The sequence below is a fragment of the Parasteatoda tepidariorum genome, chromosome 2, assembly GCF_043381705.1.
Source record: "Parasteatoda tepidariorum isolate YZ-2023 chromosome 2, CAS_Ptep_4.0, whole genome shotgun sequence".
Classification (NCBI taxonomy): domain Eukaryota; kingdom Metazoa; phylum Arthropoda; class Arachnida; order Araneae; family Theridiidae; genus Parasteatoda; species Parasteatoda tepidariorum.
In genome coordinates, this window is record NC_092205.1 from 45,612,520 (window position 1) to 45,626,024 (window position 13,505).

The window sequence follows — 13,505 nt, forward strand, 5'->3', positions numbered from 1 at the left end:
CTTTTACTACCACTCGTGTAATTTAGTTCACGTGGTACGTAAGAATTTTCTAAGTTTTTGTGTATCACTTGAGCTGTCATTGGATACTCACAAGTGACGTCATCGTAGGTAAATCGTGTTATTTGTTGATTCAGAATCCAATCAGGTACGACACAAACGCGTGACGTCGCCTACAGGTATCTAATTAAATCTGCTTTAAATCACATGGTTAGGCGTAATAATTTCCCTGCTTCTCAAATTGTACCCAATTCTTTTTTTTTAATATTTAAATATGATAAATAAATTGTTTGATTTTTTTAAATCTAAAACTACAGATTCAGCCATATAATTTTAATTTTAAAATAAATGGAATACTAATATAACTAAACTAATGATATAACTAAACCAATAAAATAATAATACTTTTAAAAACTAAAATAAATGGAAAAACATTAAAGTTGAATGAATAAAGTTGAAATTAAAATATAAAAAAAAGCATTGAGATATTATTAAATCAAAAAGCTTTTGCATTGCACAGTTTTTTTTTGTTATACATTAAATGATAAGGTTTCCATAGTAAAAACTAAAGCAATTTAGAGTTTATTGAAAAAAAAAATTAAAAATCTAATTTTTGTTTACGTACCTCTTATGATGCACGCACTACTATAGGAAACTAATGTTTAAGGACTGATTAAAAAGGTGTGATGGTTTGTGCTATTCAGTTTAGGACAGCTTAAATGCAGAAATCTATTAAAAATCGTAGAAAAACAATACAAAATCATTTAGTGCTTTTCAAACTGGACTCTAACTAAGTATATATGCATTAATTTGAAATAGTTACAATACATTTAACCTTTAAATTTACGCATTCATTTGTATATTAATAAACGAAAACTTGTCATAGTAAATTGATTAATCGAATTTATGAATTTTTCGTCGCTCCAAGTAAAACTAAAGGCTTCAGACTTGAATTAAAAGTATCAAGGTAATTTAACAACATTTGAAGTTAGTACAGAGAAAAAATAATTTAAAATCGTTACATGGGTCTTAATATGTCATCCTTAACAATTTTAATATGTAGATCTCCCCTAAAGGTGTATTACACACATTTTTCATCAACCTCCTCTCCGAATTAAACTCCAGTTTCAACACCAGAAATCGCAAGCTCGTCTATTGCATTTTCATCCTCTTAACTGCTTCCGACTCACACGAGGGATTTTTTCATTCATAGAATCGCTAAATAACAAAAAGAAGAAAAAAAAATTGATATTGTGACAAGAGATAGTCCATGGTTCACGTAGAGGAACATGTGTTGAGACATGCGAATTACGTCGCCCTTTCTATGATATATCTGTCTGCTGCTGACACAAAAGTGATGAATTATTTTTAGGGTGAAAAAATGATTTTTCATCGCGCCAAAGTAATATCTGGAGTCCTGTCAAAATATTCTGTCAAAAAATTTCATTCAACTTTAGTGCCATTGTATAAAAACTCAATATTCGTTTAAGCATCGAACATTTTTTAAAAACTTATATACATTTATTTTTATTTTTGGTTAAGCTTTTTAAAATTAGATGCACACGGATCTTTGCAGCCATATATAATAATCATTTATCCAAAGATAAATAATTTTAATATTTATATGTTATTTTTTTTAATATTTATGTATTTTTTTATTACTTACTTATTATTTTTATCCCTATTAAAAATTTAATAATCATTAAAATTTCTTTCTTTGGAGCAATGAAAAAATGATTTTTCATCGCACCAAAGTAATATTTCGTTGCCCTTAACACGTCCTGTCAAAATATTCTGTCAAAAAATTTCATTCAAGTTTAGTGCCATTGTATAAAAACTCAATATTCGTTTAAGCATCGAAAATTTTTTTAAAAACTTATATACATTTATATTTATTTTTGGTTAAGCTTTTTATAATTAGATGCACAAGGGTCTTTGCAGCCATATATAATAATCATATACCCAAAGATAATAATTTTAATATTTATATGTTATTTTTTTAATACTTATATATTATCTTTTTAATATTTAATCCTTATTTTTATTACTATTAAAAATTTCATAATCGTTTAAGTATCACATATTTGTTTAAAATCTTAGATGTGTTTGAAATCTTGATTGTATTTTTTCTTGGCTATGTATTTCATTTTCAGACGTGCACGGATCTTTACAGCCACGTATAATACTCATTTATTCAAATTATTTAAATATTTATTCATTATTTTTTTTTAATATTTAGTTTTTTTTTTTAATTATTTTGAAGAAATTTAATATTTGTTTAAGCACCACATATTTGCTTAAAAATTTTTGAAAATCTTTATTGTATTTATTCTTGGCTATCCACTTTATTATTTGACGAACATGGATCTTAGCAGTCATATATAATACTCATTCATCCAAAGATAATTGTTTTAATATTTATTTATTATTTTTTTAATATTTAGTTGTTATTTTTTATTATTATTAAAAGATTTAATAATCGTTTAAGCATCATATATTTGTTTAAAAACTTAGATATATTTGCATTTATTCTTAGCTAAGCATTTTATTTTTAGACGCACACAAATCTTTGCAGCCATATGTAATACTCATTTATCCAAATTATTTTATTACTTATTTATTATTTATTTAATATTTAGTTACTATTTTTATTGTTATTAAAAATTTAATAATCGTTTAAAATCATATATTTGTTTAAAAACTTAGATATATTTGAAAATCTTGATTGTATATATTTTGGTCGCTACGCATATTATTATTAGACTCACATGGATGTTTACAATCATGTATAATATTCATTTATCCAAAGACAATTATTTTAAGATTTATCTTTCTATTATTATTGAAAAATTATTACTTGTTTCAGCATCACGTATTTGCTTAAAAAACTTAAATATATTTGAAAAACTTGATTGTTTTCATTCTTCACTCTGCATTTTATTATTAGACGAACATGCACCTTATTATCCCACGAATCTTAGCTGTCGTACATAATGCTAATTCAACCAAAGATAATTATTTCAATATTTCTCTATTATTCTTTTCAATATTTTGTTAAATTTTTTTTATTTAAACTAAAAATGATTGAAAAAAAGGGACAGCAATGTATAAATATTATTACATTCTTAACTAAAATTTAAATAAATCGTCTGAATAGTTCTTGAGAAACAATCATATTCCAAAAATAAACCTTTATGTTTTAAGAATTTATGCCTGAGAAAATATTCAATCAACTTCTCTTTAATTTTAGAATTTCGGAATTCAATTTCAGAAATTTGCTTGGATTTATTTATTTATTTATTTTGGGAAATGAATTTAAGAAATGAATGCAGAGATTGTTCGATTCTATACATAGAGAAAAATAATCTGGAAGCATTACAGTATTGCATGCAAAGGACATTTCTTGTAAAAAAAAAAACATAATTCTGATTAATAAAACCAAAATATACGGTACTTAAACCATTCATTTTGTAATTTCTCCGTTCATATTCTAAAATTTAACATAATAGAAAAACATTATTTAGCAATTTTTTATGCCATAACATGAATATCTTCACAGCTCCCTAAATTAAACATTTTTATGGACCTCTATTGGGACTATTAAGATTCTGATTTAAGATTAATTTGATGCAAGATTTTAGCTATATATATTATCTGCCTATATAATTGCGGCTATCTACTCTCTTAAAAGTCGGAAATTCAGGAAGTTGTACGAAGAGAGAAAAATTACGGTAAGATTACCGTACTATATGATAATGACCTTTCTGATCAACAACCAAACAAACATAATGCTAGTATTCAGAACCAAAATATACGGTATTTAACCCTTCATTAGGTAATTTCTTCATTCATATGGCAACGGTTTACAGTAAATTCTGGTTTTCAAAAAAAAGAATTTTACTATTACCACACGGTCAGTAAAAAATATAAAGCTGAACTGTATATTTAACCCAATAAATGATTTTTATACGATGCTCTGAGAAATCATGATAAAATTAACATAATTTACCGCCCTTATCTAACTTTATCACATATAAAACATATTTTATTGTTAATTTTACCAAAATCATTACCAAAGCGTTTCGGAAAAATTTACCGAATTTTTTAATGTTACCATAGAGCCAGAAACATGGTAAATCTTACCGTATTCTGGTAGTTTCGACCATATTTTTTTTTCTCAGTATGAAATTATGTTGTTTTTTGTTAGAAAAAATACATTTTTGTTTCTCACTTCTTAATTGGGAATGATCTTCCATATATAATATTCAACCGGAAATAATATTGAATTCTTTCTAACGGTGTATTACTAAATTATTATAAATCAGCAAATATATCTGCAATTAAAAATAATATTCAAGTGGGGATAATATACTTAACATTTTAAAAAAATATGACGAAGTGATGATGGTCTTATGAGTTCTTATAGATTGTAAAAATAAAGTTCTATTTATTATTTTTAAGTTAGACACGATTTATTTACTGCAGCTAATATAGCATTAATTAGAACTAAATTCATAAAATAAAACCTAGATGTAAGCAAGTAAATTTCAATAAGTATTTAAAGGTTTCATTACTGATTACATTGAGAATAAGTTACTGTGGTTTTTGTAAATATTTAGAAATTTGTAGAACTCATAAGACCCAAAAAGCGAGAAGGCCAATTGTCAAATAACTATGTCAAGAAAATACTGACTAAGTTTTTTTTATTCAAAAAGTTTTAGATTGAACATTTTAAAATAATATTCTTCCACCACCTGCCAGAGGTTTAGTTCGAACATTTTGAAATCGAAAATAAAATTTTCTTTAACATTTTACTTCAGTGAAACACGCTTTTTTACATGCAAATATTTAATTGTTTAACAGTCTAACAAACTAATAAAATGTTCTTCAAAATTATATTATAGTATAACCCACATATGTTTTTCTATTCAAACATTTAAAAATAACACACAAGAACAAATTCGTTTCATTTACTTTTTTCAATTTCTTTAATTCAAAACACTTTAAATTTGAACATTGAAGTGCATTGTTTCCAACAATTTGTAAGAAATAAAAGACATTGTTCTTCGAACCTTTTGTTTGAGTGTTTCTGTCAGAACTTTTTAAATTGGAATAGTAATTTTAACATTGTTCTTTAGTATTGTAATTTGTGTACACTGGGATAAAAGTATTATCAAAATTATTAGAATATGGTAAAATTTACCATGTTTCTGGCTCTGTGGGAACACCAAACAGCTCGTAATTTTTATCGAAACCTTTTTTAATGGTTTTGGTAAAATTAATAATTAAGTATAGTTTTATATTATATGATAAAATTTGGTAAATTTCATAGTGAGACCTTACAGCAGGGAACAAAAACTATTGATTAGGGGAAAGTTTACTTTTCTCATTTGCACCCTTTACCAAATGAACAGTAATAAGATCTGTAATTTTAAATATTCAAATTTTCGATTAACCGTTGCTATAAGAACGGAAAAACGACCAAATGAATGGTTTAATTACAATATATTTTAGTCGTTTTAAGTCGAATTATGTTGTGTTAAAATAAAAAATAAAATTGAAAAAAAAATTTAAATTAAATAATAAATAAAAGAGAAATGTTATTACAATACAGTACCATAATTTACCAGAATTTTTTCCAATGCGTATAACATTATTCAACTGTAAAACAATGAAAGAAATGTCTTACGCATAACATAAATTCCGATATCTCTTCCATTAATTGTGTTTATTTGTCGTGAATGTGATATTTTTAGAAAATAGTTTCTCACAGTTAAATCTAAATTATTATTTAAACGAACATAACTATTGTATTCGTATATATACTATACATAAATAATTAAGAAATAACTTTTCCAAGTAAAAGAATTTGAAAAGTTATATTAACAGATCATGCAATGAGAATTTGTAGTAAAGTTGATACAGAAACTATGAAAAATGTGTGCGTTTTAAAATGAAATGATTGGAAATATTATTACTACATAGTTTAGAAATTTTGAGCTGTTGAAGCATAATCTTGTTTATATCAAGTTGAACTGCATCTTAATAATTAAGTTAAATCGCACCATTGGGAGAATTAATACTTTTTGAAATTGATTACATGATAATATGGTTTAATCAACGGAAACAAGATTTAACTTGATACCTTATTAGACCAAATAAGTACGATGTAAGGTATTGTGGTTAAAGTACTTATTTTAAAGGTAATGTTGGTCATCGGACCAATTGTTTTTAGTGCAGATTTGTAGAATCAACACTACTTAGAGTAATTAATATTTAAAAAAATAGTTGAGAACTGGAGAAAACAAAAAAAAAATTATTGTTTTTGCAATATTGTTTTTAATTGTTTTTGCAATACATCACGGTAATTCTGGTAAAATTACCGTGATGTATTGCAAAAACATTTCGGCTTTAAAAAAAAACAAAACAATTCTGGTATTAAAAACCTAACTTTACAGTATTTAAACCATTAATCAAGTAAGTTTTCCTTTCATATGTTAACACGTCACTGGGAATTCTGGTTTTCAAAATTATAGTTCTTATTACCATACATTTAGTAGACATGCATATTAAACCGAATAAATGCTTTTTATGCTATGCTATAAGTCATCATGATAAAATGACTAAATCTTACAAAATTTTATCACATCACATAAAAGTATATTTTATTCTTAATTTTCCCAAAATAATTTCCAGAGAGCTTTGGTAAAAAATTTCCGAACTTTTTGGGATTCTCAATGAGTCAGAATTACGGTAAATTTTACCATACTTTCTAAGTGTAAATAGCTTTATGTAATTTTTGCAGTTGTTTTACATTATGTTACCAAATTATGGAACCAAAATTGAAAGATAAAACCAAGATTAAAAAGAAAAAAAATATGACAAATAAAAAGTAATTAAATTTTCCTATTCAAAGAAAATTTTAAGTAAATAAATCAAACAAATATATGAATAACATAATTTGCATGAATAAATTCACTAACATTGTACTTTTATCTTACTTCATTTATTAATTTAGTCCGGAAAGTAAGAAAAGTTTCATTTATTTCATGAATACCTAAATTAGCTAACCATACTTTTAAAAATAATGAAGAAACAAATTTTTAAAGCATAAATTTTTCTCGTGATGTACGAAACACGGATTAAAATGGTTACATAAGTAAAACATTACTTACAAAATTAGAAAAGTTGTTTTCGTCAGTTTTGCTCTTAAAATATAGCTTTTCATTGTTGGAAATGTAGCACATCTAATTCTACGATGTTTACTCAAATAAACAGCTTTTCATGGTATATAAGGGATTATATACAAATCTCAAAAGAGAAAAAAAATATAGAAATGATAGATATCACTTAGAAGACATTAACCAAAGTTTATGAAAATAAATTGAAATTGAGCAAAAATAATGTATAATAAAATTGAAGCTTTATGAAGCATATTAAAAATGTGGTTATTGATTGGGGTTTTTGGTAGGTTGCTAGGATTATTTTTGCAGTAGATGTACATAAATGATTCATTTTGTTAATATATTTATAACATCAAAAATAAATTTTTTTCATCGAATGAAAAATATAATTTTTTAAAATAATTATTGTTAATAGTAATTCAAATAATTTTTCATTAAGATAATTTTATTGATTAAAAAGAGAAAAACTAAGTTAAGTTGGTTCTTCAATATTATGTATGATTTTAAGTATTATTGCTAATCGCACTGAGAAAAAAAGTATGGTCAAAACTACTAGAATAAAATATGGTTTTGTGGGAACACCAAGCAGCTCGGTAGGTTTTACTGAAGCATTTTGGAAAAATTAATATCATGCATGTGATCAATAATTAGGTGATAAAATTTTTTAAAGGGGGTAAAATTTGGTAGTTTTAACTTGATACCTTAGAGCAGTGTTTCCCAAACTTATGACTTTTGTGTACCCTTTCTAAATTTTCGTAACGCTGTGTACCACTAATAAAAAAATGAATGCATTTTTTACTCTAAAATAATTGCAATAAAGTTAAAAATCACAACTAGCTGTTGACACCATTATTTATTAACTGTTAACTCTCTGCAAAAAATAGCCAATAGAAAAATACGTAATCGTAATTTTTCATAGCTAGCTTTATTCTTAAATAAAATGTTTTGAAATTTTCGTTTGTTGCTAGATATTTCACATAAGACCGCGTACCCCTGCTAAACTGTTACCGTACCCCTGGGGGTACGCGTACCACACTGCCTTAGAGCATGGCATAAAAACCATCAATTCGGTTAAATTTATTTTTAAGTTTTATATTTTTTGTGCAGTAAAACAAGACTTATAATTATGGTAATAAAAACTATAATTTTGCAAACCAGAATGTATGAAAAACCGTTGCCATATAAATTAAAAATTACTAAGTAAATGGTTTAAAATCCGCGTATTTTAGTTTTATTACCAGAATGGGTTTTTTTATAACCAGAAATTACATTACCATGCAGTACGGTAGTTTTAACAATTTATTTCTTCTCCTTGCATATATTTATAGCGTAGTTGATATTGAAGTTACTATAGTGTAGTTGATATGGAAGAAATCATAATATTTTGACTTATGAGAGCAAAGAATTTTCTTGTTAAGAATTATACACTAAATAGAATAGTAAATATGTACAATAACAACCGACAAAAATAACTGTGTGTGCAATAGACTTTTCCATAAATATTTTGTAAGTAACGTTTAAATAAATATTTTGCCTCTGAAACAAAATGTTCCGTAATGATATATGAGCTATTAATCTATTTATACAACAAATAATAAATAATAATAATTTGTATCAATGAAATGATTATCTCCACTAAAATAGGGCAAAGTTTGACCAATTTGAAATATAGATTTTAAACTAACATTTTATAGCTTGATGCTGAATTTCAAATTCCTAAGACAGCGAAATGGTTTGAAAAAAAGGACATGTTATTTAAATATTTACGTTTTTTATACTTATATGCAGTAGATGGAGTTAATTTATTTACTTATCGAGGCTGAAGATGACTATGCATATTATTAAGGAGTTCTCAAAATAAAGGTATCGTTCGTTGTTCAGGGACCGCGAAAGTTAGGATCAACAACCATAAAATAATTATCACTGGTCTCCCAAACCAGCAATCAATGTAAAGGGATAGTATGCTGTTTTATTTGTTTGATTTTTGGTGTAATATTTTGATATGTGTTTTAGTCACAAAATAGCATATTCCATCATAATTGCGACATTACACACATTTTTTGTGTTGTAATTTTTTTAAAATTCATTTTATTAGCTTTTTTTAAAAAAAAATCTAATTGACGCATGTAAACCGATCAGTGAAAAATGTTAACGGACTAGTTTCTAGTCCCTAACCTTTTACTTACGGCTCGTACACCATGTGGACCCACATGTGATAGTACAACATGGTACACCGTAAGCAAAGGGTTAAGAGGCTCTTCCTCTTCCGACTTAATTCTGCTGTCCAAAGAGTGGAGACGGGGAGGGAAAATTCTAAATATGCTTTTAATTCTTTTTGTTTCACTATCACATAAATAAACTGATGATGGATATTTACTCTATTTAGCAGTATTTTCCGATGTTGTTGTTGTCGTCTGCCATTGTGGCAGACAGGGTGCAATTGTTCTTGTTTTCCAGTGGCGCCATCTATGGTCAAGAATTCGACTTTAGTCACACCTGTTTATGAGGCGGACCCATTCATTCAACCACAGATAGTAATTTCCACCTGAACCAGAGAACGATCAATCTCTCCAAAGGTATTGATTTGTTATACGAACACGGAGGGCTTTGTAACCCGACAGATTTAACATGCACCAGTCACCATTTACTAAACGGGGAGTCTTTGGCCTGCTGGATTCGAACTTCCGTTCTGACAAACGAGAGTCCAGCTCCCTGCCAATCAGGCTATCCCGACCAGTATCTTCCGATACATGTAAAATATATGGCTGAGATCCAAGCATAATATTTTAGATACAAAGCATGCGGAATTTCTCTACTAATTTTTTTCTGTCAAAATTATGCAAATACAATTCTGCAATTAACAGTTTCTGATAGGTAGTTAAACAATATTCAATTGTCTGCTTTTAGATTTTTTATAAGAATCTTTGTTTTTATGTAATAAATTTAAGAGAATTTTTTGAAAGTCACCTTAATCGGTTTTCATCATTTTAAACTGTAATTAAATTAGATTTTAAAAGATCTAAAGACTGACAAAAATGTAATTTTAAATTACTTACTAGAAATTTTATTGCTTTAAAAATTTTATAAAAAAATTCATGGATGTTCTAAAAATTATCAAGCTCTATTTCTTATCCAATATAACGACTCCTTTATTTTTCCTGTTTTGAAAGGCATTATACTATCTAATATAAAACGTTAAGTGCGGAAAAATTATCAAGAAAACAAAAATTAAAAATTTAATCCAAAACCAAAGATGGTGATTGTAGAGATCTCATTTCAATATTGTACATCTGAGTATTATTTTCAAATTTTTTTTATTTATTTTTTTACAAATCTCTATAAAACAAATAATTTAAGAAAGTACTTCAGTTTTTATATGTGTTGTTACATGTTTGTAACTAATAAAGAAATATGGTCTAAAACTTTTTAAATGAAAACAATTATATTTAAATAAAACTATATATTCACCTCTGCTTTTTCAGTGGATGTGACTATATTTTTATCTTCAATGTGTCGATATTGGATGTTATCTTCACGATTTCTACGGTGGAAAAATTCTTCACAAATAACTAAACTGATCAGTGAAACGAAAAAAATTAAGAAATATTTCGTCTCAGTCAGAGTCCACAACATTATGCAACTAAGTCCTTTTTCTTGAGTTTAAGGCATCCAAAAGCCTATAAGTTACTCTTTTGATTTGGAAATTTCTTCTCCCTAAGAAAAAGCAAAATCGAATATAATTTTACACACAAATAATAGATTTAATGAAATAAATTTCATTGCGAAGAATAACAAAGAAATTGATTAAGCGATAATTTTTTACAAGTTAGTAATAAATATTAATAGAAATAAGTAACTGTTTTTGCTTAATTGTTTTTCTAAATAACAATCGCATTAAAAAGTTAAAAAAAGTTCTTTGGACAGGTTTTTAAGGAGTTTTAAAGTGGAGTAAAACTTTTGGAGAGAGTTTTGTATATAAAGAATTCACCTTAGAAATGTATGGTTAAAATTTCGAAGCTATAGGAATGCTATATTGCATTTTATGTTCTAAAAATTATTGTTGCTTATAAAAGTTTTCGAACTAAATTTCAAAAATTGAAGTACGTCAACTCTTTCTCTTATAAAATTGAAGTAATAAGTACAAATTTGAATGAAGAATATGGTTAAAATGAAACTTCATCTAAGATCTAATACTAATTTAATCTTACATTTTACTCAAATTTTTATTCTTCAGAAATGCAGATATTACATTTAGGGTATAGTACATTGTAAAAAAAATTAGCGTATCTCAACGCCAAAAATTGTGGCAAGTACTTTACACGTCATACGTAACTCCATACGTAACTATTGAATCTAGTGTTTAACTCCACCAATGTTTATTTATACAACTTAATGTAAAAAAGTCACCACTATTGTTTTTATTCAGTAACATTAAAATTTATAATTACAGTTAAATAAGATACACATAAGAATCAATAAAGTTATTTTTAAAATACAATATAGAGTAAGACTCATTCATTTTGAATGTATACGTAAACTACATCGTTAAATAAAATTAGTTTGTAAATCAAACATACGTGCAACAGAGAAAATATTAAGACGAATTTGAACTAGGTGAAAGTAAATAGAAATTATACATTTTAAAATATACATTATGATACTTTATAAAATATACATAATATAATATATTTATCCGTATTACACAACAATAAACATGCAGACATTTTTGTATATGCTGATGAAGAATTATTAATATTAGAATTATTTCCTTCTCTGTCGTAAGATATTATTGAAAACTCATATCAATGCTTTCCCACGTGCTGAACTACTTTCTCTCGCACCTCTTGAATTCTAACTTGAATATCGTGCGGTAAATATGCTATTCCTCAAATAAGGCAAGGTCATTCACCAATAATTGATATGGCAATATGCGGCACCATACCAGCCGTGTGTGTTGAAAATTTCAATAGCCATTTTAGAAAGCAACAAAATTAAATCTAAGCAATTAATACACCACTGAATAAGTCTCCAGTCCGACGCATAAATGCCCACATCACTAACAGAACCATATGATTTCTAGATATTAGCAATTTTTCAACGATAACTGTAAAAATTTCATGACATTCTGATTATTAGTTTAGAGGTTACAAGTGCTTTTAGTGACCCTAGTTTTGTAACTTTTAAAACAATGGATAAATAAGAATGTCGGATATAAATTTTTTTCTCTCACTATTTTATGGAGACTCTCGAATTTGAAGAAGAGCCTCAGAGCTCAAATAAATCTTGCTAGGCTAAATTTAGCCTTACCTATTGAAACGCAGTGCTATAAGCGAAAGCAGAGAGCACGCCGCACTTTACTATACTCATTACTCAATAGGAATGTCATGCTTCGATTAAGCGTTGTTTTTGATGGGGAAAATGCTGCTGAAGTAAAATAGTGGCTTCATAAGTGTTATGGAGATTCTGCACCAGGGAAATCACCGATTATTGACACATTGACTGGTATGCAGAATTTATAAGCGGTCGTAAAGACACTGATGGTGCTGAGAGCTCAGGTCATACAAACCATTGTTCCAGAAAATATCAAAAAATAGTTATGTAAGGCCATAAAGTAAAGTTGCGTGAGATAGCTGACACCTTAAGGAAATCAGAAGGTAGTGTGTCTACAATTTTACATAAAAATGTGAGCATGCGCAAGTTGCTTTCGAAATGGGTGCCACGTTTACTCACACCGAACCAACCTGTCGACGATTCAGAACGCTGTTTGGAACTTTTAAAGCGAGATAAAAAAAAAAGAGGGGGATTTCTGTTATCGGTATGTGATAATGGATGAAGCATGGATCAACTTCTACACTCCTAAATGAAAAGAGATTTTCAGCTGAGTGGTCAGCAGCTGGTGACAGTCGTCCAAAGTGACCAAAAACTCAGAAGTCAGCTGGCAAGGTAATGGCCTCCGTATTTTGGGACGTGCATGTTATTTTGCTTATCGACTATCTTGAAAAAGATAAAACTATCAATAACGAATATTACATGACATTATTGAGTCGAATAAGAAAAAAAAATCAGGAAAAAATGGTCTCACATGCGATGAAACGAAATTCTGCTTTACCAAGACATTGCCCCCCGTTTTAAGACGGTGAAAACAATGGTTAGATTGAATGAGTTACGCTTTGAATTACTTTACCCTCCATACTCTCCAGATCTGCTCCCTAGCGACTACTGGTTCTTTGCAGATCTAAAAAAGATGCTCCTGGGAAAGAAATTTGGCTCAAATGAAAAAGTTATTTTAAAAACAGAGGCCTATTTTGAGAGGCTTAGTTCTAC

General features: G+C 27.4%; 1 protein-coding gene across 5 annotated transcripts in view; it reads right to left on the minus strand.

The window, feature by feature from the left end:
- The window catches only part of LOC107453701 (matrix metalloproteinase-21), a 94,236-nt gene that overhangs the window by 28,367 nt on the left and 52,364 nt on the right, over positions 1–13,505 (minus strand). For 3 of the 5 annotated variants that reach the window (XM_016070621.3, XM_016070622.3, XM_071177523.1), the window contains exon 2: positions 10,650–10,895. The exons of 1 other annotated variant lie outside the window; for it this stretch is intronic. In XM_016070621.3, the coding sequence (XP_015926107.1) occupies positions 10,650–10,814 (165 nt within the window). In that variant the 5' untranslated portion in view covers positions 10,815–10,895. Of the gene's footprint in view, positions 1–7,172; positions 7,260–10,649; positions 10,896–13,505 lie in introns of those variants that run through there. One more of the 5 variants, XM_043042638.2, reaches the window with a different exon arrangement.